The sequence below is a fragment of the Actinia tenebrosa genome, unplaced genomic scaffold (assembly GCF_029948245.1).
Source record: "Actinia tenebrosa isolate PJP-AT-01 unplaced genomic scaffold, QUT_ActTen_1.0 PGA_scaffold12__29_contigs__length_12842862, whole genome shotgun sequence".
Lineage (NCBI taxonomy): Eukaryota > Metazoa > Cnidaria > Anthozoa > Actiniaria > Actiniidae > Actinia > Actinia tenebrosa.
In genome coordinates, this window is record NW_028292572.1 from 5,416,388 (window position 1) to 5,442,720 (window position 26,333).

At 37.0% G+C, this 26,333-nt stretch overlaps 1 protein-coding gene, 1 long non-coding RNA gene and 2 pseudogenes across 2 annotated transcripts; all 4 read left to right on the forward strand.

Annotated features, from left to right (window-relative positions):
- Positions 1–6,336: 6,336 nt before the first annotated feature.
- LOC148912082 (uncharacterized) lies at positions 6,337–8,058 on the forward strand (annotated as a pseudogene).
- Positions 8,059–8,150: 92 nt separating this feature from the next.
- Positions 8,151–8,725, forward strand: LOC148912083 (uncharacterized). Its single transcript, XR_016119476.1, has 3 exons — positions 8,151–8,227; positions 8,374–8,434; positions 8,649–8,725. It is a non-coding gene; the product is annotated as an uncharacterized LOC148912083 (long non-coding RNA).
- A 51-nt stretch (positions 8,726–8,776) lies between these two features.
- On the forward strand, positions 8,777–9,992 carry LOC148912084 (uncharacterized; annotated as a pseudogene).
- Positions 9,993–9,994: 2 nt separating this feature from the next.
- Positions 9,995–15,011, forward strand: LOC116286930 (uncharacterized). The gene is made up of 4 exons (XM_089027944.1): positions 9,995–11,653; positions 11,713–12,563; positions 14,251–14,438; positions 14,635–15,011. Exons 1-4 carry the CDS (start codon positions 9,995–9,997, stop codon positions 15,009–15,011), a joined length of 3,075 nt encoding a protein of 1,024 aa, XP_088884070.1.
- Positions 15,012–26,333: the final 11,322 nt, after the last annotated feature.

The following is a 26,333-nucleotide window of genomic DNA, read 5'->3' on the forward strand; positions in this document are numbered from 1 at the left end:
CCTGGACTATCAAGACGTTATTGCTAACCTGTACTTTACATGGTTGGAATTTTATGGAAGTGTAAGAAGTATGTCTTTATATAGTCGCCACAGAAGTAAGTTGTGTGAATTTTATGATTCATTATACACGATTGTAATCGTAAATATTAAGCTATGTGATCTGCATGTTTTAGATCGAATACACTACATTACTACACAATAAACAAGTGCTATACGGTTTGTGGCACTCACCTTCAGACCGACGACCACCTCTAAAGCAGTAATTTGAAGTCGGCGTATACGTCAAGGTATGTTTGTCTTTTACCTCCATATATTCCAGGCTTTTTAATCGAATAATTTGGAAAAACTTGAAAAGTATGAGGCTGACGACGACCAAGATGAAATTAAGGAGCTCACTAAAGAGCTTCGGGGATTAGAAATGTAGGAGCAGAACTGGCAAAGACAGAGAGACGCAAGGGAATTACGCAAGAAATCAGCCTTAAGGAATGCCAGTGTGGAAAAACTAAGAGCAGAGCCACGAGATCCCTGGACTTCGCCATTGGATGACCTCATCATTGAATAATCAGCAGCAAATGCCTCGAGGAAACCTTTGGACTCAAGCAATCACCACAGCAGCAGCAACAACAAAAGTCCACTTCAGAAATGTTCCTAAAGCCAGCAACGTCTATGGACAGGGATAAGAAAGTATTAGTGATAGTAGATTTCATTGACAATATAATTCCTTTGGAAGACTAGGAAATGTTAGTAAAACAGGGGTCAGCCTATCCCAATTTGGAGGCATAACACTAACGTATTAATAAATCACTCATGATTGTAAGCTGCACGGCTGCTACTAACGCCTTAATACGCAGCCCATAAAGTCCTCCACTGCAATGTAAAGCGCATTGAGACAATATGATAATGCAATATATAAGAACCCCATTACTATTATTATTATTATTATTATCATTATTATCATCATTATCATTATTGTCGTGTCCTATGGACCAAAGAAATCGAAATTAGAGAACGTAACCCTTCAACAGTGGGTGATTGCCAATGCTAGAATGTTTTGAGTGCTTTGGTAACTAAAGGCAATTTGTCAAACTATGATTAAAATTCAGCATGACTAAGCGTAGGAATTAGCTAATCGCTATGTTTGGGAATCGGTTTTAATGTATGATAACGAATTTAGGAAAATTCATGCGATGTACGATTATCCATGGAGATTCGACTCAATACACTAATCTCGTTAACAGGGCAGGTCACGACTAATGTCACAAAAGCACGACTGCGCGACCGTACGTCTAGCGCTTTTAATTCCTTTGCAACAGCGGATAGTAAAGTTATTTGCCGTAAATTCAATTCACCCCTTTGCACATGTGTAAGGTTTCGGGGAGGAAGGCTTATGTTCAGTCATACGCTGGGTGTACACCCGCATCACATTCCAAAAAATTCCACACACCTTCAACAAAAATGACTAACACAAAACTTAAACAATGGACCTTTAAGAGGCCGTCTCGGTAAAAGCCGCCCACTGAATTTATTTTGAAAAATGTTTTTTTTTTCAAATTCTGGCTATTGAAAGACTTCATTGATTTTATCACTGAAATGAATAAAAAATTTTGGCCGCGCTAGAAGCCGTTTCGATGGTTTTTGGGCCATTAATGAGCTCTGGCTGACCAAAAAATTTGCACGTATTCACAAAACTCTAAAAAAATTTCATAGTTTTCGTATTGAAACTGGGGCAATTTGGTTATTAGTACCCCTATATCTTTCCGGTAGGTGAAAAAGTGCGTCATGTCTTCCTCCTATAGTATCAAAGCAGGAATTCCAAATTTTCAAGTCCAATTTTCCAAAGAAAACAAGATTTTATAGGGAATAATTTTGAATTTCTGCATTTATCATTTCAAGTATTAAATGGGGAATAGTGATATAAACTGCATTTAAGTCTGCCACAGCTCGTTGTCTTAGAACTTGACGGGTAAACTTGAAACCACTCTATTGTTTTCTGGGTGCCCTTTTCTGGCTGCTAAAATGAGAACGAATACGATCAAATTAGATCAAAATGCTTATTTCAATCACAAAACATAATATAAATTCGTAAACATTTATGAAGCGATGCTTTTAAGAATAATAATAATATTACTCGGCATATATTACATGATGCAATCTCAAGAAAATAATATAGAAGTCATTGATTTTCGTCCTACGGTATATAAATTATTCAACAAGAGTCTAGTTCCCTTCTAAACAAGCGGTATGTTGCTAGTAGATATTCGCCATCAGCGGTTTCGACCTGGCATGTTCTTCTGGCTACGGAATCAAATGTTTTCAGGAGGAACAAACATTCCTTTGGAGAAAGCTTCATCCCATGTGCTTGGATAATACGTATTTCTTTATAGGAGCAAACACACGCCAAACCCAAAATTGAAAAATTGCCACTACGTAAAATATCCAGATGCGGCAGTTCTCCTAGGTACTTCTTGCAAAAGCCATGCAAAACATGTTACTCCTACTCTTGCCAAGTCTGAAGGGCAAAGAAAATGAAAAATGAAACACCAAATGTGCGAGTGTACGTCCATGACTGAGTTACTTCTCGCAGAGTGGTCACTCAAACAATGACTCACTGTTGTGCACGTCTGCTTCAGCATCTTTCACTCAAAACAACACCTCTTTCTCTATTGTATTCGTAAGTAAATTCTGATCTCATATTACTGCGTGGTCGAAATTATTAGTGAAAACTAGTACCATCTCTGCGTCGCTGTGTTTTCATAACTTTGATAACTGTAACTTTGTTCGTTATTGAAATCATGGAAAGTGGTAAGAGGTAGGTAAAAAAAATTCTAATAAATACTATCTTGTGTTATGCTAGTTGTTGGATCGATTTGCTATAAAATCTGCGTTTCTCGTTAGGAACAAACGATGTGCTGACACGATGCACTGACACAATGGCCGAGGGCCACGTGGCAATGCGTCCAAAACGCTCTTCGGTAAGCTTCATATTTGAACATATCACAGGATTTACCTTTACTACTCTCGCTTTTTATCATAGTTATTCTCGATGTCTTCGAATTCTGAGTACACTATAGCCTATCACTTTGCGTTTATCCCCCTACTTTCCGTTCTCAGAACACTATAGCCTCTCGCTTTTTATAATAGTCATTCTCAATGACTTCGAGTTCTCAGTACACTATTAGCCTCTTCGAGTTTTATCCTCCTACTTTCCCTCTTCATACTTATGGTATATTCAACGACGTCAAAACGTAATTGCCCTTTTCTCATTCTACCCACTATTTAGGTGGACTTAAGCAGTTGTGTGGAAAGCTAGCGACAAGCTCAAAGAAGCGATCAGCTTTTATGCACTGGCGTGCTGGAGATTCCTTCTCTGAAATTGGCAGCAATTTAAGCGTGGCCAAAGCGACTGTGCAAGTATACATAATAGATCTTCTGGCTGTTGGATTGGCTGATGGATTGGGGAATGAAAGCGAGCGGTTGAAAGTCCTTATGGACATGGAGGTGACTCGTCAGTCATTCAGATCTACTGAGAGTCAGACTCTAAAAAGTGGAATAACAGCTGCTGGAGATAAAGGAAATAACAGGCTTGAAATATAACCAGATAAGAACCGTTATTGCATGTCTGATCCATAATACTCGTTTGTAGTATGTTTATTTTTATTTTCTCATGTCGTATTGTATTTCGCATGCATGACGGCGCATGCTATTCATCTGTAACAACTGATTTACTTGAATGAGCTTATGATAAATTACCACATGAATTAGTCCAGTATTCTTTGATAGAATATTCAAGGTCATAACTTTTAGACCTCTCCACTCTTGCTATTTCATACTAATTTTTTCATAATGCAAAATTGTTCTAAGAAGTATTTCCTGTTGCTTTTTCAGTTTTACTACAATAGGGGAAGGTTGTCAATTGGGACGCAAGTCGCAAGTCTCTCTATCCTCCTCCTGTCACGTTATATCATAATAACCTACTTCTTTTTCACTATTTTTTCCTTTTTGTCTCTATATAACTATATTTAGCTCACTTCAGACTAATGTATGTACATTGTAAAACAGAAAAATATCAAACATATAAAAACCAATCTCTCTAACTAAGGGATCGATTAATATTCAATCCTTGAAAGAGATGCAATCGTTAAGGTAGTACCCCAACCATTTTGCATCATGTTAGCAAACCAGCAACCTAAATATGAAATATTTTCAGCTATGCAAAAACCAATTGTTGCACCTCTACTGCCATGACTATCAGAGTCAAGTATCACGGCACTGTTATCTATATTTACAGCTAAAAGAACAGCACGACCATGTGCAACCAGTATACTATCGCCCAATTCATGATTTACCTGCAAAAGGAGCAAGACAAGGTAGAGAACGCGGGAGATGAGTTTGTGCAGCTCAAAGACGAAATTGAGCTGGAGGTTGTCGCCCAATCGATCCTGAATTACAATGGACTTCAAATTGCAACCCTCCAGTCAACACACCTTCTGCCGAACCTTCACCTGGGCCAACACAGAGATATCCTGATGGGCCAAACACCTCTGAAGGTTTGTTCTTTGACATTTAGGATATAATAGTTTTAGAAACAAACAGATATCATGATCAACAAGCAGCAGCCGAGCCAGCTAAGCACAAGCGAAAATGGGCACCTGTTACAAAAGATGAGATGAAAACATTTATTGGCATTCTTATTTTCATGGGGATTGTCAAATTTCCTAGTTCTGAAATGTATTGGAGTAGCGATATATTGATACACACCAGCAAGCAATTGCTTCTATTACGATCAAAACTTGATTCATTCAGATCTGGAGATATTTTCATCTCGCTGATAATGACACAGCTGTACAAAGAGGAAACCCTGGATATGATAAAATTTATCGAGTGAGAAATTTTCTAGACATTATTTTGAGAAACTCCCAGGAATTGTATAGTTTACATCAGCAAATTTCAATTGACGAGACAATGGTGCCTCATAAAGGAAGATTGTAATTCAAGCAATGCATCAAGAATAAACCTGTTTGCTGGGGCATAAAGCTGTGGGCTTTGAGCGAGGTTACGACAGTCTATGTATACAACTTCCAGGTCTACGTAGGCAAAGAGGAAGGAAATTCTGAGCAGAAGCTAGCTCGAAGAGTTGTTCGACAGCTTATCAGTCCAATTGCTGAACAATTTCATCGAAGTAACAATATTAAACTGTTTTTTTTTTTCACATGTAGGCACTTCATGTATGAATACAGGCATTTGACAAAGTATGTTAAAGACCTCTACAATGGCGCATTGTGTCCTTTATGTCCAACGGTACAACTATTTTCGTATTATAACTATCATAAATATCATGATTCTATTAGTTGGAATTAAGTGCATATATGTCTTATTCAGGATAGCATTACGGCAGAATAGCCTTTTTCAAAGTGAGTGGAGAGGGGCATATGCATTGCAGCTGTACGGAGGGAGCGTTGAGTGACGACCGACACTAAAAACGGATGCGAGGGAGACTAATAGCCACGTGACCATGGCCATAATAAGTCTAGCAATGAACTAACCAATGAAAGAACTTCACCCAGCCACCCATATTTACCATCCCTGGGCAAGCACTTGCATGCACAATTTTTCTATTTCTTCAAATGAATATATACTGTTAGATTCCTTTTTTTTACTCTTGTTCGTTTTTTCAACAGGATGGGGGTGTTCTCATTGAAAGCATGGATGGGTGTTTTGGACTATGCAGGAAAAAGGAGAAGGGACATCATTTAGGAACACCAAAACATGGAACACTACTATTTGCAGATCAGGATGATGTTGATAACCTTGTCAACAGTTATGGTAAAGCTGGGGCAGACATGGAACAGGTAAAAACCTCTCCGATCTACTTCAGATTATTCATGCATGGCCAGGTATTTTTTTGTTGTAGCCCACTAAGCTAGACAAATTTTCCACTCTTTCTGTTACATTCAGAGAAAAAAATACATCTCTTTGCTGTTAAAATTGACATGTTTAATGACTTTTTATTATGCACACTCCAACGTCACTCCATTGAAAGGGCATTTATATATGACTGTTTTTTATTCCTTATTTTTTACAGAACTGTAGTAAATTTCATGCCGGAGAGGTTCTAACTGCTTTGAGATCCAAGGGGAAAAACAAGCTCTTTGATGAGAAAGGTGTCTTCGGCCGAGTATGCCGACACGATTTTCCTAAAGGATTTCATAACATAAAGCATGGCGAAAGGTAAGAATCTGTAACTTAATAATTAATATCAAGGATTAGGCCGTTAAATAACGGAATACCAAGTTATCATAAATATATGGCATTGCCAAGCAATGTATGATTCTTCATGTCAATGAATTCTCTATAGTCTGTCGGTAAATAATTATTTTTTGAGTATGAAAGGAAATGTATTCCATCAGAAGCTGCAGGTTCTATGCCTTCATGCATACTGTATGTGAAACAGTTTTTGTTGTACTAAATGTTAAATTTCTTTTCTCTGCACAGAATATCATACTCTGTTTATGAGCTAAAAAAACTTAGAAGTTTTAATGAGAATGCTAAAAGTAGAGTTATCATCATGTATGACATTGCTTGTCTTTTGTCACAGCATTTAAAGGTTAGTAATATCATAGACTGATATAGATGATCAAATTAAGCATTTTATATTATGTAATATAAACTTTTAGAGTGTTTTAGGGTGACTATAATGCCAATCTTATTTGCAGTTTATATTCCAGAAATTTCAGAAATTACATCTACCCTTACCCATATGGTATTTTGAAGTCAGAAGTGGCAGACGAATATTGATGTAGTATAGCATGTAACTCTGACGTAGGATGTGTTGTGTTAAATCATCCCTTCAGTCAACATTTCCAAACACTAAAAGTGTGAAATACTTTGTGCTATTTTGCACATAAAATGTAACAAACACTAAATAAATCTTATAGTGTTTACAAGTATGGTTTGTCTGTACTCTAGCTATCTTGTTTTAGTTTATAAATTTCTGCATGATTTATAGTGCTCCTCTCAGGAAAGCCTCATAGAAGGTGTTGATGTGGCCATACCCATATTTCACTGCTATGGACACAAGGCTTCATGCCAGGTGAGAAGAAAAACAGTTATTTTTGTATTGGTCTTATGACTGATGCCATTTTGTATCTTAATTTCTATATTTTACCAATTGTATAATAGCTATCCTTCTTGTGTCTCAAATGCTTACTAATTTTCTCAATTTTGCTGCATGTTTAAAGATCCAGTATAGTCCGAGAAGGATTGAAGGTATTGGTTTAACAGATGGTTATGGTCTTTTTTGAGAAGGTTCTTGTGTATTACTAAAGAAATGAGTGGCCACAAAAGAACCGATGTTTTGACTGATGGATTACTTCACTATGGTCATCATTTGTACTTCAAATTTGGTATGTAAAAATTATAATAAGTTACATTTCCCTGATGCCTATATACTATAACAGTGACATATAATATCACCAAACAAGCTGTCAGAATGGCAGTGTTCGTGTTGCTTATGACTACATGTGCACAACATAACATGCTTTTGATGAGTACATTTTATGCTTAAATACTTTGATAATTTTTTTGAATCAAAGGATGATACTATGTATTTATCTATAGAGTGTGTGCATTCATGTGACTCGAAATACCTTAAGATATGAATAAATTATAACTACATTGTACAATGAAACAGCCACCATAACGAGAGAAGCTAAAAGGTGGTTATAACATAACATGTTACAGTATTTGAGGTCTTTTTAGCTACCAGGGTAAACTCTTTCTTTTTCTTAAATTGCTATACCCACTTCCATTTTCCAAGAAATATAATTAAGATGCAGAAAAAACCGATCAGCTATGATAAAGCCGTGATTTGCAAAATAAATTAATTCATGTTATTTTTTATAAGGTGTTAGTCTTAAAGCAAAATATTTGAGAGCAGAAACTCTTCTCAAGGATGTCACTTCAAAGCTTAAAGCAGTTACCAATAAACTCCCAGGTAATAATTTATCGCTATCTGTTCTTAAATGTATAACTTATTATCACGGAAATACTTTAATTTAAATGCTATGCTATTACACACACACTCGCACTCCACACATGCTTTGAGATAATTTCTTCAACTCTTCTTAAATCTATTTTTTATTCTTGTAATACCTAGTTGAATGTGATACTGTCAAGATACAAGAGTGGAAAGATGAAGAAGTAGATGCTTTAAAGCCAAAAGAACAAGGTATTTTGAATCATATTTACATGAAATTTCTGTTTTCACAGCATGCATATATGTATATAGCTGTTATTAAAAATGAAACACTTGCTGAAAATAGCTGTCTTTTATTTGTATTCATTTATTTTCATATGTGTAATTTATGTTTAAAGGTTTGATACTGCAGTGGGATGAAACTTACGTAAGCCTCCTTCTTTCAGCTAAAAAGCTCAGGTATGTAAGTGTGGATACATAGCATTCATGTATAGCAAGCAATATAATAGTATAGTACTTTTAGGAGGATTTCTGATTTTGCTCATTCCATCTTAATTGTTAGTCTGTGTAGTGTCAGGCCATCCACCTCTCCCCTAGTACAGAATTCCTAATAAAGAATTATAAGTGATAAACCAAATATATTTCCTAAACAGCTCCATTTCTTAGTTTGCAGAAATGAATTAACTTGTGTGCAGGAGGAAGACCAAGAGAAAGTCAGAGATGTAGAAAAGAAAATTAAACGATAAGTAAGATATTTTCAGTCATGTAGCTTTGTCAATGATTCTACTACGTCATCGGTCTATGTCGCTAGTAAGTCACGTGAGATATGCGAGCGCACCTTCACATTCAGTTGCTTGCCACCCTTCGTTGCATTCGGATGAAAGAAAATGGCGCGCAAACGCCAACAGACCGAACTGGTCTGAGCGGGAAAAACGAACAGAAAATGAAGAAGAAGAAATTGAGCTGCTCGGAGAAGAAGAATCCTCAAAGGAAGAAGAGAATGAGGAGGGAAAGACACCAAAGAATACCAGCGACACGCTGGAAAACACACTGGGAAACCTAAACAAGAACATGGAAATCATGGCGGAGTCGATGACTTCGATGCACAAAGCCATGAAAAGAATGGCGGAAACTCAGGATAAGAGTTTACCAAAGAGGAGGAAAGTCGAAATGTCTGACTCAGACATCGATTCAAGCATAGAATCGGAAAATTCCGATGTAGACAGCGACTCGCTACTGAAAGAAAGCCCAGAGACCAAAAAGGGCGGGAAAAACGACCCAAAAGACGACCTACTAGATAGCATCGCGAATGAGCTTGATGCAGATGAAAAAATTGGACCTGATGTGTCTGATAAGCTTGCTAACATAGTAAACAAGCGATGGTCGGAAAAATTAAATTCAGAAAAGCTTTCTGATAAGCTTAAAAAACATGCCCGACCAGGGAATCTAAAAAATCTGGTGGTACCAAGAGTTAACCCAGAGATATGGTCAAACATGAATCACCATATTAAACGAGAGGACCTTAGGAGAGCCAATACTCAAAACACTGTCGCTAAGGTCGGATCTATTCTAGCAAAGTGCACCGACATTTTGCTGAAAGCTCGAAATGACAGCAAGAAAGAGCTAGACATTGATGAAATGATCGGATTACATACCGATAGCCATCTTGGGACACACACAATACGAACTGTCAATGGCACGAAGAGATGCCATAAAACCCAGCTTGAAAAAAGAATATGCTGGGCTATGTTCACAAAATATCCCTGTCACAAGCCTGCTTTTTGGAGACGAACTCCAACAACAACTAAACAACATAAAAGCATCAAACAGGATCACACAAACAGCGGCGGGCGAACACAGAGAACGAAACACGTTCCGAAGGGATAGCTGGAAGCAAAAGCAGTCAGACAATTATTTCAAAAGATCCTATCAGTCCCAATACAGAGGGAAATACCGAGGAAACCCAAAAAACTCGAGATTCCCCTCCTACAAGAGAAAGGAGGGGGGAAAGAACTAAGCATGGAAGACATACAGGTCAGTAATTTTGAAATCAACCTTGATAATATAAAGCAGTACTTGAATACTAAAGTTGACCGCTTTAAAGCGGGAAGGATAAGAGAATCCTACCATTTGTGGGAAAAACTTACCTCAGACTCTGAGGTTCTGAATACCGTTAAAGGTCAGACTATTGAGTTCACCAGGACCCCTTATCAGGCCAGAGCGCCTACTCAGAAAAAATTCAGTGTTGAAGAGAGACATATTGTTGGGTCAGAGATTAAAAAATTACTAGATAAACAAGTTATCCAGCTATCAGATAATGAGCCTCACGAGTTCATATCCACAATATTTTTACGACCAAAGTCAGATGGTACACACCGTATGATACTTAACCTCAAAAAACTTAACGAGTCTGTTATGTATCATCATTTCAAAATGGATACATTATGGTCGGTTATCAGAATGATGAAACAGAATTGTTTCATGGCATCCATAGATATCAAGGATGCTTACTATTCAGTCCCTGTGAACCCTAACGACCAAAAATACCTAAAGTTTGAATTTGACGACCAGTTATATAAATATACATGCTTTCCTAATGGCTTAGCACAGTGCCCTAGGAAGTTCACAAAACTACTCAAACCAGTATACTGCCACTTGAGGGAGAAAGGACACCTTTCATCAGGATATATTGATGATTCCTATCTACAAGGCGATAGTTATCAGGAATGTCCGGCCAATGTTGTAGACACCATAAAATTATTTGACAAATTAGGCTTTGTTGTGCACCCAGAAAAATCTGTGTTCATACCCAGTCAAGTCATTACATTCCTGGGTTTTGTTCTAGACTCTAGTAATATGACAATTAAGCTTACCCCTGAAAAAGCGGAAAAATTAAAGAATTGCTGTCAGGAGGTCATTAGCACAGCTAGACCTACCATCAGGACCATTGCAAAACTCTTGGGTCTTATGACAGCGAGCTTCCCTGGGGTTAGATATGGCCCACTGTACTACAGGAGACTATACATGGAAAAAACAAGGGCACTTTCAATGCACAGAGATTTTGATAGAAAAATGACTTTGTCATTGTATACTAAAGTTCACATTAAATGGTGGATAGACTCTATACACACCTCATTTAATATCATCAATCATGGGGACCCCCATATTACACTTTATACAGATGCCTCAAAAATTGGTTGGGGCTGTGATTGCCAAGGAATAGCTACAGGGGGACCATGGAGCCCAGAGGAGGCTGGAAAGCACATCAATTATCTAGAAATGTTAGCCATCAAACTGGCTCTAGAATCTTTTGAAAATAAAGTTAGTCACAAACATGTCAAACTGATGGTTGATAATATGACAGCTGTCACCATCCTTAGTAATATGGGCTCAAGTCATTCATGGGAACTGAATGAACTTAATATAGAGATATGGGAATGGTGCATTAAAAGAGAGATTTGGTTGACACTAGCACATGTTCCAGGTGTCAACAATGTAATAGCTGACCGAGAGTTCAGATTGAAGAGAAGAGAGATTGAATGGACTCTTAATCAAACGTTATTTGAGGAAGGCTCTAAAAGATTATCAGTAAAACCAGAGATCGACTTATTTGCCTCACGGCTTAATTATAGACTCAAACAATACGTCTCATACAAACCTGACCCAGGGGCAATAGCAGTAGATGCATTCACCATGCAGTGGTCCCAGTACTTATTTTATGCTTTCCCACCTTTCAGCATAATCATGAGGACTCTTCAAAAGATACAACAGGATCAAGCAACAGGACTACTCGTAGTACCATATTGGCCAACCCAAACTTGGTGGCCATTACTAACAAGAATGTTAATACAAGAACCATTAATACTACCCAAAAAGAAGGACACACTGTTCCTTCCTCAGGACCTCAAAGCTATCCATCCACTTCACAAGCACATGACGCTACTTATTTGCCACTTATCAGGGAACATTTACAGAGTCAAGGAGTTTCACCATCAGCTTCCGAAATCATTATGCAGTCCTGGAGAACTAGCACAAGAAATAAATACAAATCTTACATCAATAAATGGATTGCATACTGTAGTAAATGGGAAGTTAATCCAGTTTCACCACCTATAGCCAAAGGGATCAACTTTCTCACTGAATTGTACAATAATGGACTAGGCTATAGTGCACTAAACACTGCTAGAAGTGCAATGTCAACTATTATTATCCTAGAAGGAAACAAGTCATATGGGGATCACCCACTTGTCACCAGACTGCTAAAAGGTGTATTCAATACCAGACCAACACTCCCCAAATACAAAGTAGTGTGGGATGTTAATGTAGTCCTGGACCACTTAAAGACTCTGCACCCCCCAAAGAGCCTGTCATTAAAGGCCTTGTCACTCAAATTAACCATGTTGTTGGCTTTATTATCAGGGCAACGCTGCCAGACACTTCATGCTTTAAACACAAAGGACATGTACATCACTGAAAATAATGTTGAGCTTGTTATTTCTGACTTGTTAAAAACAACTAAACCTGGAAAACAAAGAACCAAGCTAGAATTCCAGTCTTATGACAAAGACCCAAGTCTCTGTGTGGTCAGGTACCTGTCTGAATACCTGACTAGAACCAGCAACATAAGAAAGGACCAGAAGTTACCAAAAACCACATAAAGCGATCTCAAAAGATACAGTTGGGAGATGGCTTAAGATGGTCTTAAAATGTGCAGGAATAGATACATCAATCTTTGGAGCTCATAGTACTCGAGCAGCATCAACCTCAGCAGCAGAGGTCCACAAGTTCCCAATTACAACCATTATGGAATGTGCTGGGTGGACCTCTGAAAATACCTTCATGATGTTTTACAAAAAGCCAATAATGGAAACAAAGGGGAACTTTGGGAAAGAACTTCTGGAAGCCTTGAATAGATGAAAAAGTACTTGTCCTCTATTACAATGAGAAATAAGATACAAATTGTTAAAGAACTGTTAAAGAACAATTAATATATTCAGAATCAGAATACATGTAGAATCAGATTCAGAATGTCTTCTTGCTAAGGGTTGATTGTAAGTATGAAAGAACTGTTAATGAACAATTGTTATAATCCAAATCAGATTCAGTATCAGAATGAGAATCAGATTCAGAATCTCTTCTTTCTAAGGGTCTCTGCTTGTAAGGATAGGCCATAATATTACACATCTTGCATTTCTGACCAGTTATAGCCCAATGTTGTTGATACATTTGACTATGTTTAGTAAACTGCTGTGGTTAAGAAAGTATATGCTTGCTTTAAAAGGAATACAGTTACAAGTTGCTGTAAAAATTGATACGATGGCACAGCAAATAAACTGTTACATTGTTATATTGAGTCTGGTCACATGCTTTCAAGTCTCACGTGACTTACTAGCGACATAGGCCGATGACGTAGTAGAATAGGAAAATTAAACGAGACTTACCTGGAAGTTGAAGTTTGATTGAGATTCTACAAGTCATCGGTCGGGAGCTAGGGAGTCACGTGAGATATGCGAGCGCACCTTCACATTCAGACTTTAAAAATACTTACTGGTCACATATATTGGGTAGGGTATAGAAGTAACTTTACTCCAATGTATTAACCAATGTTATCATGTAAGGGTGGGCACGTGACTCTCTAGCTCCCGACCGATGACTTGTAGAATCTCAATCAAACTTCAACTTCCAGGTAAGTCTCGTTTAATTTTCCTATTAAACTATGTACAATGTATGAACATTTTAAATATTTTGTTGCCAAGATTCTATTAATTGTAATGCCAAAATATGAAGATATTACTTTTACTGTCTTAATTGATACGCACTGATCGACAAAACATACAAGACATGAAAATTGGGCAACAGAGGCTAATTTCCACCATCACGTGATCAGGCAGCCATTACAGGAAGCAAAACAATAGAGTCTTTTTCCCCTGGGAAACTGGGTCCTTTCTCATGTAAATCACATTAAACCAGATTCACTTGTTCCTGCCTCCTGTCATGTCTGCCATCATGTGATTGTGAAGGTATGATGGTAAAGTCTCTATAGACTGTCATCAATCAAAGAATGTAAAGATATCGACCAATTTCTGTGTCAGCAGCTTCTTTCCTGTCTCAGTCAGCCCGTAGAAATGAAAACTGGTAAATCTATGTTTCTGTAGAAACCACTGGTTCTGAGGTCCTGCAGAAGAGATAGAGAGAGTGGGGTGTTGGGAGGGGTTTTCCCATGAAGCTGAAACAAGCAATTAAGTATTTATTTACCATTCATTTTTGTGATACAGAAACGAGAAGGCTATAAAAGCCACGGAGAAAAAACATAATGTAAGAGAAAGATGGTCTGATGTATCCCATGTTTTCATTACTGTCAAGTCGCGACTGAATGAAAAAAGAAAAAGCGAACTGTTGCTGAAGTTGCACTGCATGGCATCGGAGAGGTGTTTTTTGGTAGAACTAAAGCTAAAGTATGCAGGTATTGTACCAAAATTCAAATGAATAATTACCGTATGTATTTAATTAGCTTCAGGTCCCCACTCTAATTCTAAAAGGCAGAGAAATCCAAAAACATTTTAATGTCAGGGAATTATCAGGGAATACATTTGGTTAAGGAAATTATAAAAATCTCTTGTACTGCAATTTTTGCTGATTGTTGTCATTTTACCTTATAGATGGTCAAGCAATCGCTACAAAGCTTTCGAAACAGATTGACAAAGTTGTGAAATCAATCAACAAGACTTTGTCGGAAGTTAATGGGTTACTGCCTGTTGATAAGCAGATCCTGTATGTTGAGGCTAAGGATCCAAAAAGTAGCCTTTACTCTACGATGACAGATGGAGGCACTACTGTACCAGCCACTCTAAGGAGACAAATTATTGATTTGTCCTGCCTGAGCAAGAGGTGTGAAGAGGAGACCAACATGTTGAAGGAGGAAATGAGGCGACTTGTTTCCTTTATCCATGAGCAGATCAGGCTGATAGACGAATATGTGGATACCCTTCAGCCTGATGTCCCTCTTAATGCAGGATTGACAGCATGCTTGAAGTAAAAAAGGATGGTTTACTCTAATCAAGTTTGCTTTTTGGGACGGTTATGGAGTGGTATCTGGGATACCCCAGTTCAGGTGCCACCAGCGAAAACGTATTCTAACCTCAGTGGCATAGATCACACTTTAGCTGAACAGAACTCAGTGGAGCTAAATGACTTGATGTTAATGCAGGAAGATGAAGAGGATGAAAGTTTTGTTTTGGAGCTGTCATCAGATAGTGATTTATCTGATGATGAGTAATGAACAATAATAATAATAGCTATAGAGCGTTTTCACATGACGTCACAGCCGCCATATTGGTGTACTTTTGACAATAACTTTGTCATTAGTTTCTTTCGTTAGGTACACCAATATGGCTGCCATCTCTATCGTCAGACGTGACGTCACAGCCTCCATATTGGTGTACCTCTGACAATAACTTTGTCATTCGTTTCTTTTGTTAGGTACACCAATATGGCTGCCATCTATTGTCAGACATGACGTCACAGCCGCCACATTGGTGTACCTCTGACAATAACTTTGTCATTAGTTTCTTTTGTTAGGTACACCAATATAGCTGCTATCAATATGGTGACTTAACTCTCTAGGGACGGAGTAAAAACGCTATTAGCTTTACAGTTCAAACCATAATAGATGAGGCGGTAAGCCGTGTGGGATGGGCTCGGAAATTTTATAAGAACATGCGTAATGGGTAAATTATGAGCCTTGTATGAAACGACTGAATAAGAGTGCTAATCGGCCTTTCGCAACTTCAAGTCGCGTAAAACATGAGCCCGCTCAACTAGAAACCGTGGACAGTACCATGAACCGTAGCTCAAAATATAGTTAATGGAACGGAATGGTTGGGAAACGTATTGTTCTAGGTTTTTGATTGACTGTATCCATTGTTATATAACGTTGACCGTGCACATAGAAGGAAAAATGTTTCTGTAATTTGTTTACAGTATTAGAGAATATAGAATTCTTTCCCTAAGAAATCGTTCTAAAATAGTTAATTAATCCTATATGACATATATATGCCCTTTTCCATGCTTTCTTACTTATCATACAGTAGCTTAGCTGTATCTGCGATAAAGGGAGTAACTAATGAAACATAAGTCATTTCTTGGTGCAGATAGTTATAGATAAGTTATAGCATTTCTTATCTCAATCATAAACACAAGCGCAAAGAACTGAAAAAAAAGTGTTCATACTTGTAATTGCGCTTATGCACTCGTGTCACGTGATCGTGTTCATGTAATAAAGAAGCCACCATTTCTCTCAGAATATATAAAATAAAGGTTTGTTAACAATTTTTAATAATAAAAAATAGCTTATCTAAGACAATTATTTACGCAGTTTCTAGAATCATACTGGTGGTTTTTCGATTCAGATGAATAAACCCCGTTTCAACACAAAACCATGGAATGAGGGCAGGACCCCACGCCCCTTCCCCTTCTTACGGGTCTGAATAGAACGGAATATGGAAAGCTCTATCTTTCCGTTGGGTATATGATGGGTTACCATGGAAATGTGTTCAATGGATAAACTGAATCTTGTATATCATGTCGCAATCTACGTACGTAATACCTGGCTGCAAACGTCAGTCTGTACATTATGCACCTATCTACTGCCTGCTGATGGAACATGTCGGGACGCACCTTACAGTTCTACCATCGTTTGGACACACAATTTTACAGACCAGGGTCCGGTTGTACGAAGCCTGGATAGCGCTATCCGACCGATAAATCTTATTCAGTGGATAAATTTATTGGAAAACATATCGACTTACCTATTGGATAAGGATTTATCCGCTGGACAGCGCTATCCAAGCTTCAGTGTACAACCAGGGCCAGTAGATCTCTGTAAATAAAGAAATATACTTCTATATTTCAATTTCCTATTTTGTATATTATACCAAGATGCACAAGTCGCTATAACGTAACTGTATCAACCTTCTTGCGGCCATAACGAAATTAGCACATTATAACGAAATTGTCACACGTGTCGAAATTACCACGAAAAAATCAACAGAAATGTTTTAATGCCCTAAATAATGGATTTCATTGTAGATCTAATACATAGGCATTTAGTACTACTAATTGGAACAGTTTAGTTGAATAATTCGGTATGCGAGGGAACGTTATGATGCGAGCTGAATAGTTGAATTTATTCAACTTATACATGGGTCAGTATCATATCACTTCACTATGTGGCAGAGCAGCCTCATCGCGTACGTACACCGCCGTTGTAATTTTGCAGTTTTCTGGTTTAGATTATTAAATATACTTCATAAAATTGTCGTTTATGGACAAAAGTAATGTTTAATGTGTTCTTATAGCCCAAGATATTAAGGAAAGTGTGTTTAAAATACTTTCACTTTTCTACGGATGAGTCGCGATTAGCACATGATTTCGTTATCGCAACTCGTTACCTTTTTGATTGGATGAACATACCGCCGGCACTGGTTAATACGGATAATATGCAGTTGTTAAAGATCAAGGTGGCAGATAAATATATGTACTTGTAATATATGTGCTCCAGCCCCGGACCCCCAGCCCCCATTAATTCCCTATCATCTTCTCCGCCCCTGGCTTGTGTTATTGTCTTATCATTTTTTAATAAAGTCAAAAGCCAATACAAGTTGCATGTCGTATGTCGTGATTGGTTCTTCAATGTTCAATGTGAAATGTGATTTTTGTCCTGTAAAATTTGATGTTATTAATTCTAGGTTGATAGTAAACATAAGACGAAAGAATAACTATACAACAAATAAAACACGTGTTGGATTCCATGCTTAACCCCATATACTGTACACCCATAAAGTTACCTTTTACACTCTACCGGTTAAACATGTAAAAAGTATCCTATCCTTTACTCCTCTATATATATCCGATACTGCAAGCAGAACCCCATTTCCTTACTAGTAAATGAAACCAGTGACTGGGTACTAGTCTATGGACACTAATGCATTGCGGCCTTTAAAATACTTGTATTTTTTTTAAATTGTCAGTGACATTCAGCCACAACGAAATCATTTTAATTAACTTTCTGATATCGCTTTTATAGATAAGAAATGTATTTCCATTATGAATCTGGATACGATGCTATTGACCTTGTCGGTCAACTTCGCCAAGAAAAAAAAGTGGCAAAGGAGATTGGTTTGTCGTATAGGAGCAATTTTCTTAGTGTCATGGAAAATCTAGTGTGCCATTTCCACGGAATCAGAGAAGTGGGCTCAATATCTGCACCTCGAGCTCGAATGTCATCGGAGGTAATAAAAATGAAAATGTCCAATGAGTCTCGTAAGATTATGGACTATTTAAATGATTCTGCACAGAAGGCTGAGACGAAGAATGGAGAAGAAATACATCGAAAGGTTTATAAATATCCATGCAGTGTAAGTATAAAGCTAATAAGCGTTTAAGATTAGTTTTTATACAACAATTATAAAGTAATACTGTAATTTAAAGCTCTTATGATTATTAATGCTTATATAATTCTATATCAGTTTGGCGATAAATAGTCATTTCTTTAAATTATAATTATAGCAGATCCATCTTAATAGGTGTTAACTGGGGAATAGGTCAGAAATATACAGCTGTCATTCTCGTGCCTTCACATTTTAGGGGTCTTAAACGTTTTTGACCTTGGATTATTTATTCACTTTATTTCTAGATTTGCAAAAAGGAATATAATAATATTTCAAACCACATGAGGCATGAACATAAACTCAGTAAAAGTCAAATAGAGGAACTTAAGAAAGAAAAGAATCAGAAAAGGGAACAAGGCAATCAGGAAAAGGAAAAGAAGTAAGTCCTTTATAATATAAGCTTAAGCATCACAAAAAGTTAAAACTTTATGAAACCAAAATATATGAATAAGTGAAGAGATAAATGACAGATTGAAAGACATTACTTGCATCAATTTTTTAGTTCCTTAACCATGCCCTTTGAGTCTGAAATCTCTACATTCATGCATCATACTCTTCTAGAATTGATATAAACTTAAATATAGAAGAAAGATAAAAATGAATTAAAAAATTGTTTTTAATTACTCAACAAATGATGAGTGATGTGACATGACTTTGTATTTCATTACCTATACTTCCTACGTGCAACTCTATTTCCAACCCGTCCACAATCACATTTTGATATTTGTAAGTAAAGACTATCTAAAAATAACCTCCAATATGACACCTCACAGTAATTTATCTCCTGGGGGAACATTTGGGGACACCAAGAAACATTTGAAATTTCAAAGAGAAGCTGTTTAAAAGTCATTAATATACATGTAGCTATTCTATTTGGTAGTTGTATAGAGTTGTACTATCTAATTTTTTTAAAAGGATTTTCTAGGGTTTTTTTTCTGTCTATGGTTTATGTCTCTGTTACATGATCATTTGTGCAATGCAATAATTTAAGGATAGCATTCATGACATTGACATTGATAAGATGGAGGAAGGAAAAGAAGGTATTCTTTAAACTTTTCCCCTAATTTAGCTATGCATACATCTGCTAGGTATGTATGTATTTTTATTTCATAATTCAAAATGCCACAGTGAGGTTTTTTGTTTTCCAAATTACTTCAATTACATACATGTATGAATTAGTCCGGCATCAAGTGTCGTGAAAATAGCTCCCGTGTGACTTTTATGAAGAAAGCAAGCCACCTATCCAGATATCTTATCATTCACTTTAATTAATTCTTGGTTAATAGTAGTTTCAAGAAGTATAAGACTTTTGTCAGAGTAGAACAGATTTGAATCATCAGCAAAGAGATGTACTCACATACGCAGAGTAAATAATTTTTAGGGTGAACCCATGGGAAGAATTGGTCCAAAGTAAAAAAAGTTACTTTTTACTTTGGATGTCGAAACCCTTACCCTATTTAAGGATAAAAAATTGGAAAATTCATACCCTTTCCAAGGATTGTAATTGAAATATACGAATGCCAAATACGTCCACTTGACACAGAGTTTATTGACTGACTCAAAGTTCATTGTTTTTCATGTTATTGTTTGTGTAGCCTATATTAGGGACTACCAGAGTAGCGTTATTCACAATCATTATGTGAAGTTGACTGATAAAAATAAAAAATCGTACCCCATTTAAGGATTGAACAGTTGTAAAACCATACCCTATTGGGGGGGGCACATACCTATATAACGCATATATGGGAGAGAATTAGGAGAGGTCGAATTGTGGTTTTGTAAGTGTTACCCCACATGATTATACCATAAGTTACGTGGGGATAAATTAGTGAATAATATAGTTGGACTAGGATAGTGGTATTAACAAAATGTCTTATACGAAATAAGATGCCAATACCTCTAGCAACTTTTTTTGATATTTCATGAATATGGCTTTTTCAATTCAAATGACAATCTAAAATAACACCAAGGTATTTAGTTTCTTTTTTCTGAGATAGGATTTTGTTATTTATGAGAATTTTAGGGTTAAAGTTGACTTTTTTCTGATAGGAAAAAAGTCAACTTTAACCCTAAAATTCTCATAAATAACAAAATCCTATCTCAGAAAAAAGAAACCGAGTTCCAAGGAGATTCTCCTGAAAAAAAAAGTTATTAGGGTGAACCCATGGGTAAATTGTACCAAAGCACGCCCAAAGCCATCCTACCCATCTACATTGACTTTGCGAGAGGATTGACCGGATTTTCCCGAATTAATGGGGTGAACTCATGGGTAGAGTTGGTCGAAACCATCTCTAAAGTCCTTCTACTCATATCCACTGAGTTCCAAGGAGATTCCCTTGAAAGAAAAAAGTTATTAGGGTGAACCCATGGGTAGAATTGTACCAAAGCAAGCTTAAAGCCATCCTACCCAACTACATCGGAATTAATGGGGTGAACTCATGGGTAGAATTGGTCCTAACCATCTCTAAAGTCCTTCTACTCATATCCATTTTTTGGGTTGGATTTGGATATAGTCTTTCTTCGAAATCGGGTACTGTATTTTTTGACGGCCTAAGATACAAAAGTGTTTAACTTATAATCTATAACTTTATAATCTTTCTTCGAAATTATGGTGAGTGTAATTTTTAACGGCCTAAGATACAAAAGTATTTCTTCCGGCGTGACCTCGGGTCGATTGCCGAAAGAAATCCGTTGAATTGGTGTACAGTGAGCTCCAAGTACGGGTCAGAACAAGCGAGGTAGTATGTGAATACAGGCAAATTTCATGGCTTAAAGACGCGAAGACTAATCTCTAATGCGACTTTCTCGGTTCTACAGAGATGTGAGAGAAGGGTCATGACTAAAATTTGGCGCTGGAAAGGAAATTCAAAGACGTACGAGGTTTCAAAGACTCGTGATGGTTCGCTTTTGGGACTCGAGTTTCCAACCTTCTCTTATTTCTTACTGGTGGGGAAAAAAATCTTAAAACGGGCTAAATTCAAAAAATAACCACGCAGTTCAAAAGAAGTGCTATTTCTCAATGATCGAGTAAAATGTCGAGGCTTTATTTCTTGTTTCAATGATTTTATTGAAATTTTTGATGAATCTCCATACATTTCCTTATAGCAGGACACCACAGAAACCAAGCTTGGGCTACCTGTGGTCAATCCTCTCGCAAAGTCAATGTAGATGGGTAGGATGGCTTTGGGCGTGCTTTGGTACAATTCTACCCATGGGTTCACCCTAATAACGTTTTTTCTTCCAGGGAACTCGGTGGATATGAGTAGAAGAACTTTAGAGATGGTTTGGACCAATTCTACCCATGAGTTCACCTTAATAACTCTTTTACTTCCAGGAAAATCTCTTAGCAACTCAGTGGATATTAGTAGTAAGACTTTAGAGATGGTTTGCACCAATTGTACCGATAAGTTCACCCCATTAATTCCAGTGAATCCGGTCAATCCTCTCGCAAAGTCGATGTAGATGGGTAGGATGGCTTTAGGCTTGCTTTGGTACAGTTCTACCCATGGGTTCACCCTAATAACTTTTGTTCTTCCAGGGGAATCTCCTTGGAACTCAGTGGATATAAGTAGAAGGAATTTAGAGATCGTTTGGACCAATTGTACCCATGAGTTCACCCCATTAATTCCAGTGAATCCGGTCACTCCTCTCGCAAAGTCGATGTAGATGGGTAGGATGGCTTTAGGCTTGCTTTGGTACAATTCTACCCATGGGTTCACCCTAATAACTTTTGTTCTTCCAGGGGAATCTTTCTTCCCCAAATTTAACTTTCATTTGCTTCATATGTTGAAGTCATTAAATTAAGCTCATCAACTGCAGACATTATGTAAAATATTTTGAGTTCAAACTAGAGGCAGCATTGCACGATCTCTAGCACTTTCTAGCCTATAAATTGATAAAACTTTTCTGAAATATCGATTTAAGACAAAATGTTTTGCAGAATAGTTTCCTATTTTATGACATTGACAAGCACTGTCCAACTCATTTTTTTAGTTGAAACATTTGTCTAATCTTCTCTACATACTCGACTATAGACATCTATAAGTACTGGAAAAAGACTTCTTTTAAATTGCTCGCAGCACTTAATTCACTTTCTGTTAGCAATGTATTCACCATTATTTGGATTTCCTTTTTTGCAGATTTCACAAAAGTGCACTTCAATGAGTGCACCGAGGCATCGTTAAAAGTGAGTCTCCGCTGCAAAATTACAAGCCTGGACAGCAGGAGCAGAAAAGAGGCTTCAACCTTATGATAAGTTTTTTAAAAGTAATGTTTAATAAATGAGCAGGAGTGTTTTTCAAATTTAAAACCACGAGGCCGCAGGCTTAAGTATCCCAATATTTACTTATTTTAACGTATTTATATGAGAAATGGTTGTTACCAGTGAAAAGGGCTTATTTTATTTCTGTTTCAATTCTGGGTCAATCCGGTCAATCCTCTGCCAGATCTTTGGTTCATTATATAACTGACGATTGAACTCCAGCTTCACGAACTCTAATTTTTGCAGTGCAAATAATTTTTTCCAGGCATCTTGTATGAACTGTACAATGACAAAGGCCAAGCCGTGGCCGAGGGCAACTGCTCGCCAAAAAGGAATCATGCCCATGGACGCAAGCTTAAGCGTGGATGGGCTGTGTACACAGTTACACGCATCCTGGTGAACAATCCCAAACCCTGGAAGGACTTTCCAACACATTCTGGGTTCGTAGAAGTAGGGTCCTTTGTGGCTTGGCGCAAATCGCATGTAAAGCAATGCGGTGAACAAAAAACAATGACCAGAAAGACCAGAGAGCGCAAAACTGAAGCAGCTATGCTGATTGATAAATTGCATCCGCAATATTCTAGCACTTCCTTCACTAGGCAATCCCGGAGGAGTTGCATTTTTTGTATATCTTTTGCAGCAGTAAAAAAAGGTCTATGATATGTTGCCCACTGAAGGGATGTACATGGGTTGGACGACGTTATGATTACCACTTGCCAAAAGTCCACGCAATTAAGAAGGGTTCTAAAAAGTACCTATCACTGATTAACAAAAAATGTTGAATTAGAGTATATTACAATTTATTATATAGATATCGATGAAATACCAGGTTTTCTCTAGTGTCGAAAACTTGATATCTTTCACCAGTGGAAGATACCATATCTTTCACACGTGAAGATATCGCTGTTGACATAGTAACACTATTTTAATAAAGAATTTTTGAGCTTTTATTTTATTTAAGTTTCATCGGTATCTATATAATAAACAGAACATTACATGGCCGCTTGGAGATACAAATTTTATTTTCTCGTGTTCAATTTAAATATCAATTGAACACTCGAAGATAAAACTCGTATCTCCGCGCGCTCATGTAATATCCTCTATATAATTATTAATATTGAAAATATAGTTAAATTTATTGAAAAAATTTTTGTTTATACATCGATAAGGTTATTGAAGGTTTTGTTACATGTTGCATTCCTGGCCCAAAATGTACTATGCATGGGTGATGTGAATACAATCAGCAAAAGGTCATAACCATAACATTTTACTAATTAATTTTTCCAGTATATTTCCTTCTTTGCTGGCACAATTTACCTATAAATACCAGACATTTCCAGCTTACCAAGCAACATGCAACACCATTTTCACCAACAGCAATGTTCCCTTTTGGACACTTTCTTAAAGATAATTCTTAATTGATGGAAAAACTTGGCGGTAAAGGATTCAACCGCATTGGTAAAAAATAAGTTGGGTGGCCACAGTTAGCTGGGATGCTAAAATGATTGATAATGATCAAAAAACAGCTAGATTTGGTTTGATTTTGCAAAACGCCTTAGTACCTCATTATGTTTTTGTTGTGTTTTCTGGTATTAAAAAAGTATTGATTTATGCTTGCTTTAATGCAGCAATAATTGCATTGTTGAATATCTCGGGAACATTAAAATACTGGTTATCAGCAATTTCCATCTTGTGTAAAAAATACAATGGCCCAAGTGCTCCATTCCTAATTAAATTGGCAATGATAAGAGAGTCCTGGTGATTGTGAAGGAGCTTGTACTGAGATTTGTCTTGAAGATCAAACCAGTAGCCTTTCAGCTTATGATTATTAGAAGCTTTCACTAGTTTAGATGGATTCTGCACAGTGTAAAAGAGCCAAAAATACTCATCCTCTGACTCAGTACAAACTGGTAAAATGATCCCTTGAGTTTCAGAGGAGTGCTGAATATTGGCACCAACAGCAAGCCAGGCATCATCATCAAAGAAATTGGAGCATTCACTCAGCAGTAGTCTTTCATCTTGGTCAAGAAATAATTCTGCTACTTCTAGTTCCTCTTCTGATATTTTGCTGGACATTCTCACCACTCTATCAGCACTTTGTCTCTCTACCACCTTGGATAGGAGGGCAACCATTCCTGACGTATCATGATGAGTTGCAGTTGAATTAACAGTCCTGCTATTACTTCTTTCAGGATTGTCCTTTGCTTGAATCACGAACTTTATTTTTTCTTTGTTTTCCATTATAGCTTTTAGCTGATTCATGCCATAATGGAAAGGCCTTTACAGTAAATCCCCCATGCAGATATGGAACTCTGCTGCCTGGCTTATGTATTGCTTCACCTGTAAAGGAAAATAATGAGATTACTCCAAGAGCATGATGATCCCTACACATACCCGTTTGTCCCTATTCACAATCCATGATATGAGATATGCTTTGCTTGTCACGCACAAAGGTTTCAGTATGAGGCTACGTGCTAAATTAAATTAATCCTTACCACCTGTTACGAATAACTGAGCATTTCCCATGTAGCCTCATACTGAAACCTTTGTGCGCGATAAGGGAAGCATATCTCGGAAGTGGGCTATTAAGGCAATGTTTTGTTTTCAACTTTCGCATATTGATAGTAAGGTTTCACCCCATTCTTCAATACAGTATCTTAAGGAAATTGTAATATGATTAAACAGTAATACCATGAATTATCAATACTTTTTCACTTACTGTATTTAGAATTAAATAGCTCCTGAACATTTTTGTATGTGTATCTCTCATCACTACATACTAAAGGACAAATGAAATGTATTAAATAAGTATAGGTTTACTATACCTAGATAGATATATAACACAGGATTGTGTGGTCTATGACTAAAACAAACATGCTTAATGGAAACCATGTAACTATCAAAATGTATAGGAAAACATATATATTCCAAACACTTTTGGATATCCAATGATGTTATTGACCGAGCTTTAAATTACCAAGCTATAAATTTTGGAAATAAACTGTTGGTAAACTTTCTTTTATATATACCTACACAGCTCTAGCTACATTGTTTTTTGTGGTTACTATGACAACTAATGAATAAGTGTGTGATGTTTTTGAGGAAGTACCCAAATTGAGGGTAATTTTGTTAAGATTTGAAGGAAGTATGGATACAGTCGTTTTAAATTTATACCTACCAAAGTGATCTCTGAATTTGATGTTAATCTCAGGATTTAGGGACAGAAAAGACAATCCTGCACTTGATCCAAAGTTGTAAACCTGGCCAGAAGTGTCTTTAAAAACAATGGAAGACTCACATCCCATGTCTTCGAGAAACATTATCTGAAATATTACACACAAAAAAGTGTTTCTACAGTATGCTGAGGTTACCAAATCAAACGCCCTTTGGCGAACTCGTGGATACTTGTTGCACTTTTCGAAGATTGGTCTTCCTGTGCCCCCTTTATGCTTGTTGACATTCTTAAACGGATTCCAAATATTTCGCTCGATTTAATATTTTGAATGCTCAATTTATCTAGTAAGATGAGTAATCGTCCTTATTATTTTCCTTTTAGCATCTAGTTCTTCGCTAGTTTGTTGAGTTTGGAATTGAAAATTGTCTGAACTTCAATTAATACGAAAGACGACTTCGACTACGACTTCGCGAT

Excerpts from the sequence above, each read along its gene's own strand:
- LOC116286930 (XM_089027944.1), top strand. The coding sequence starts at position 9,995 with ATGGAAGACATACAGGTCAGTAATTTTGAAATCAACCTTGATAATATA. Across the intron at positions 11,654-11,712 it reads CTGACCCAGGGGCAATAGCA|CATAATCATGAGGACTCTTC; the intron begins GTAGATGCATTC and ends CCCACCTTTCAG. Across the intron at positions 14,439-14,634 it reads ACTAAAGCTAAAGTATGCAG|ATGGTCAAGCAATCGCTACA; the intron begins GTATTGTACCAA and ends TTTACCTTATAG.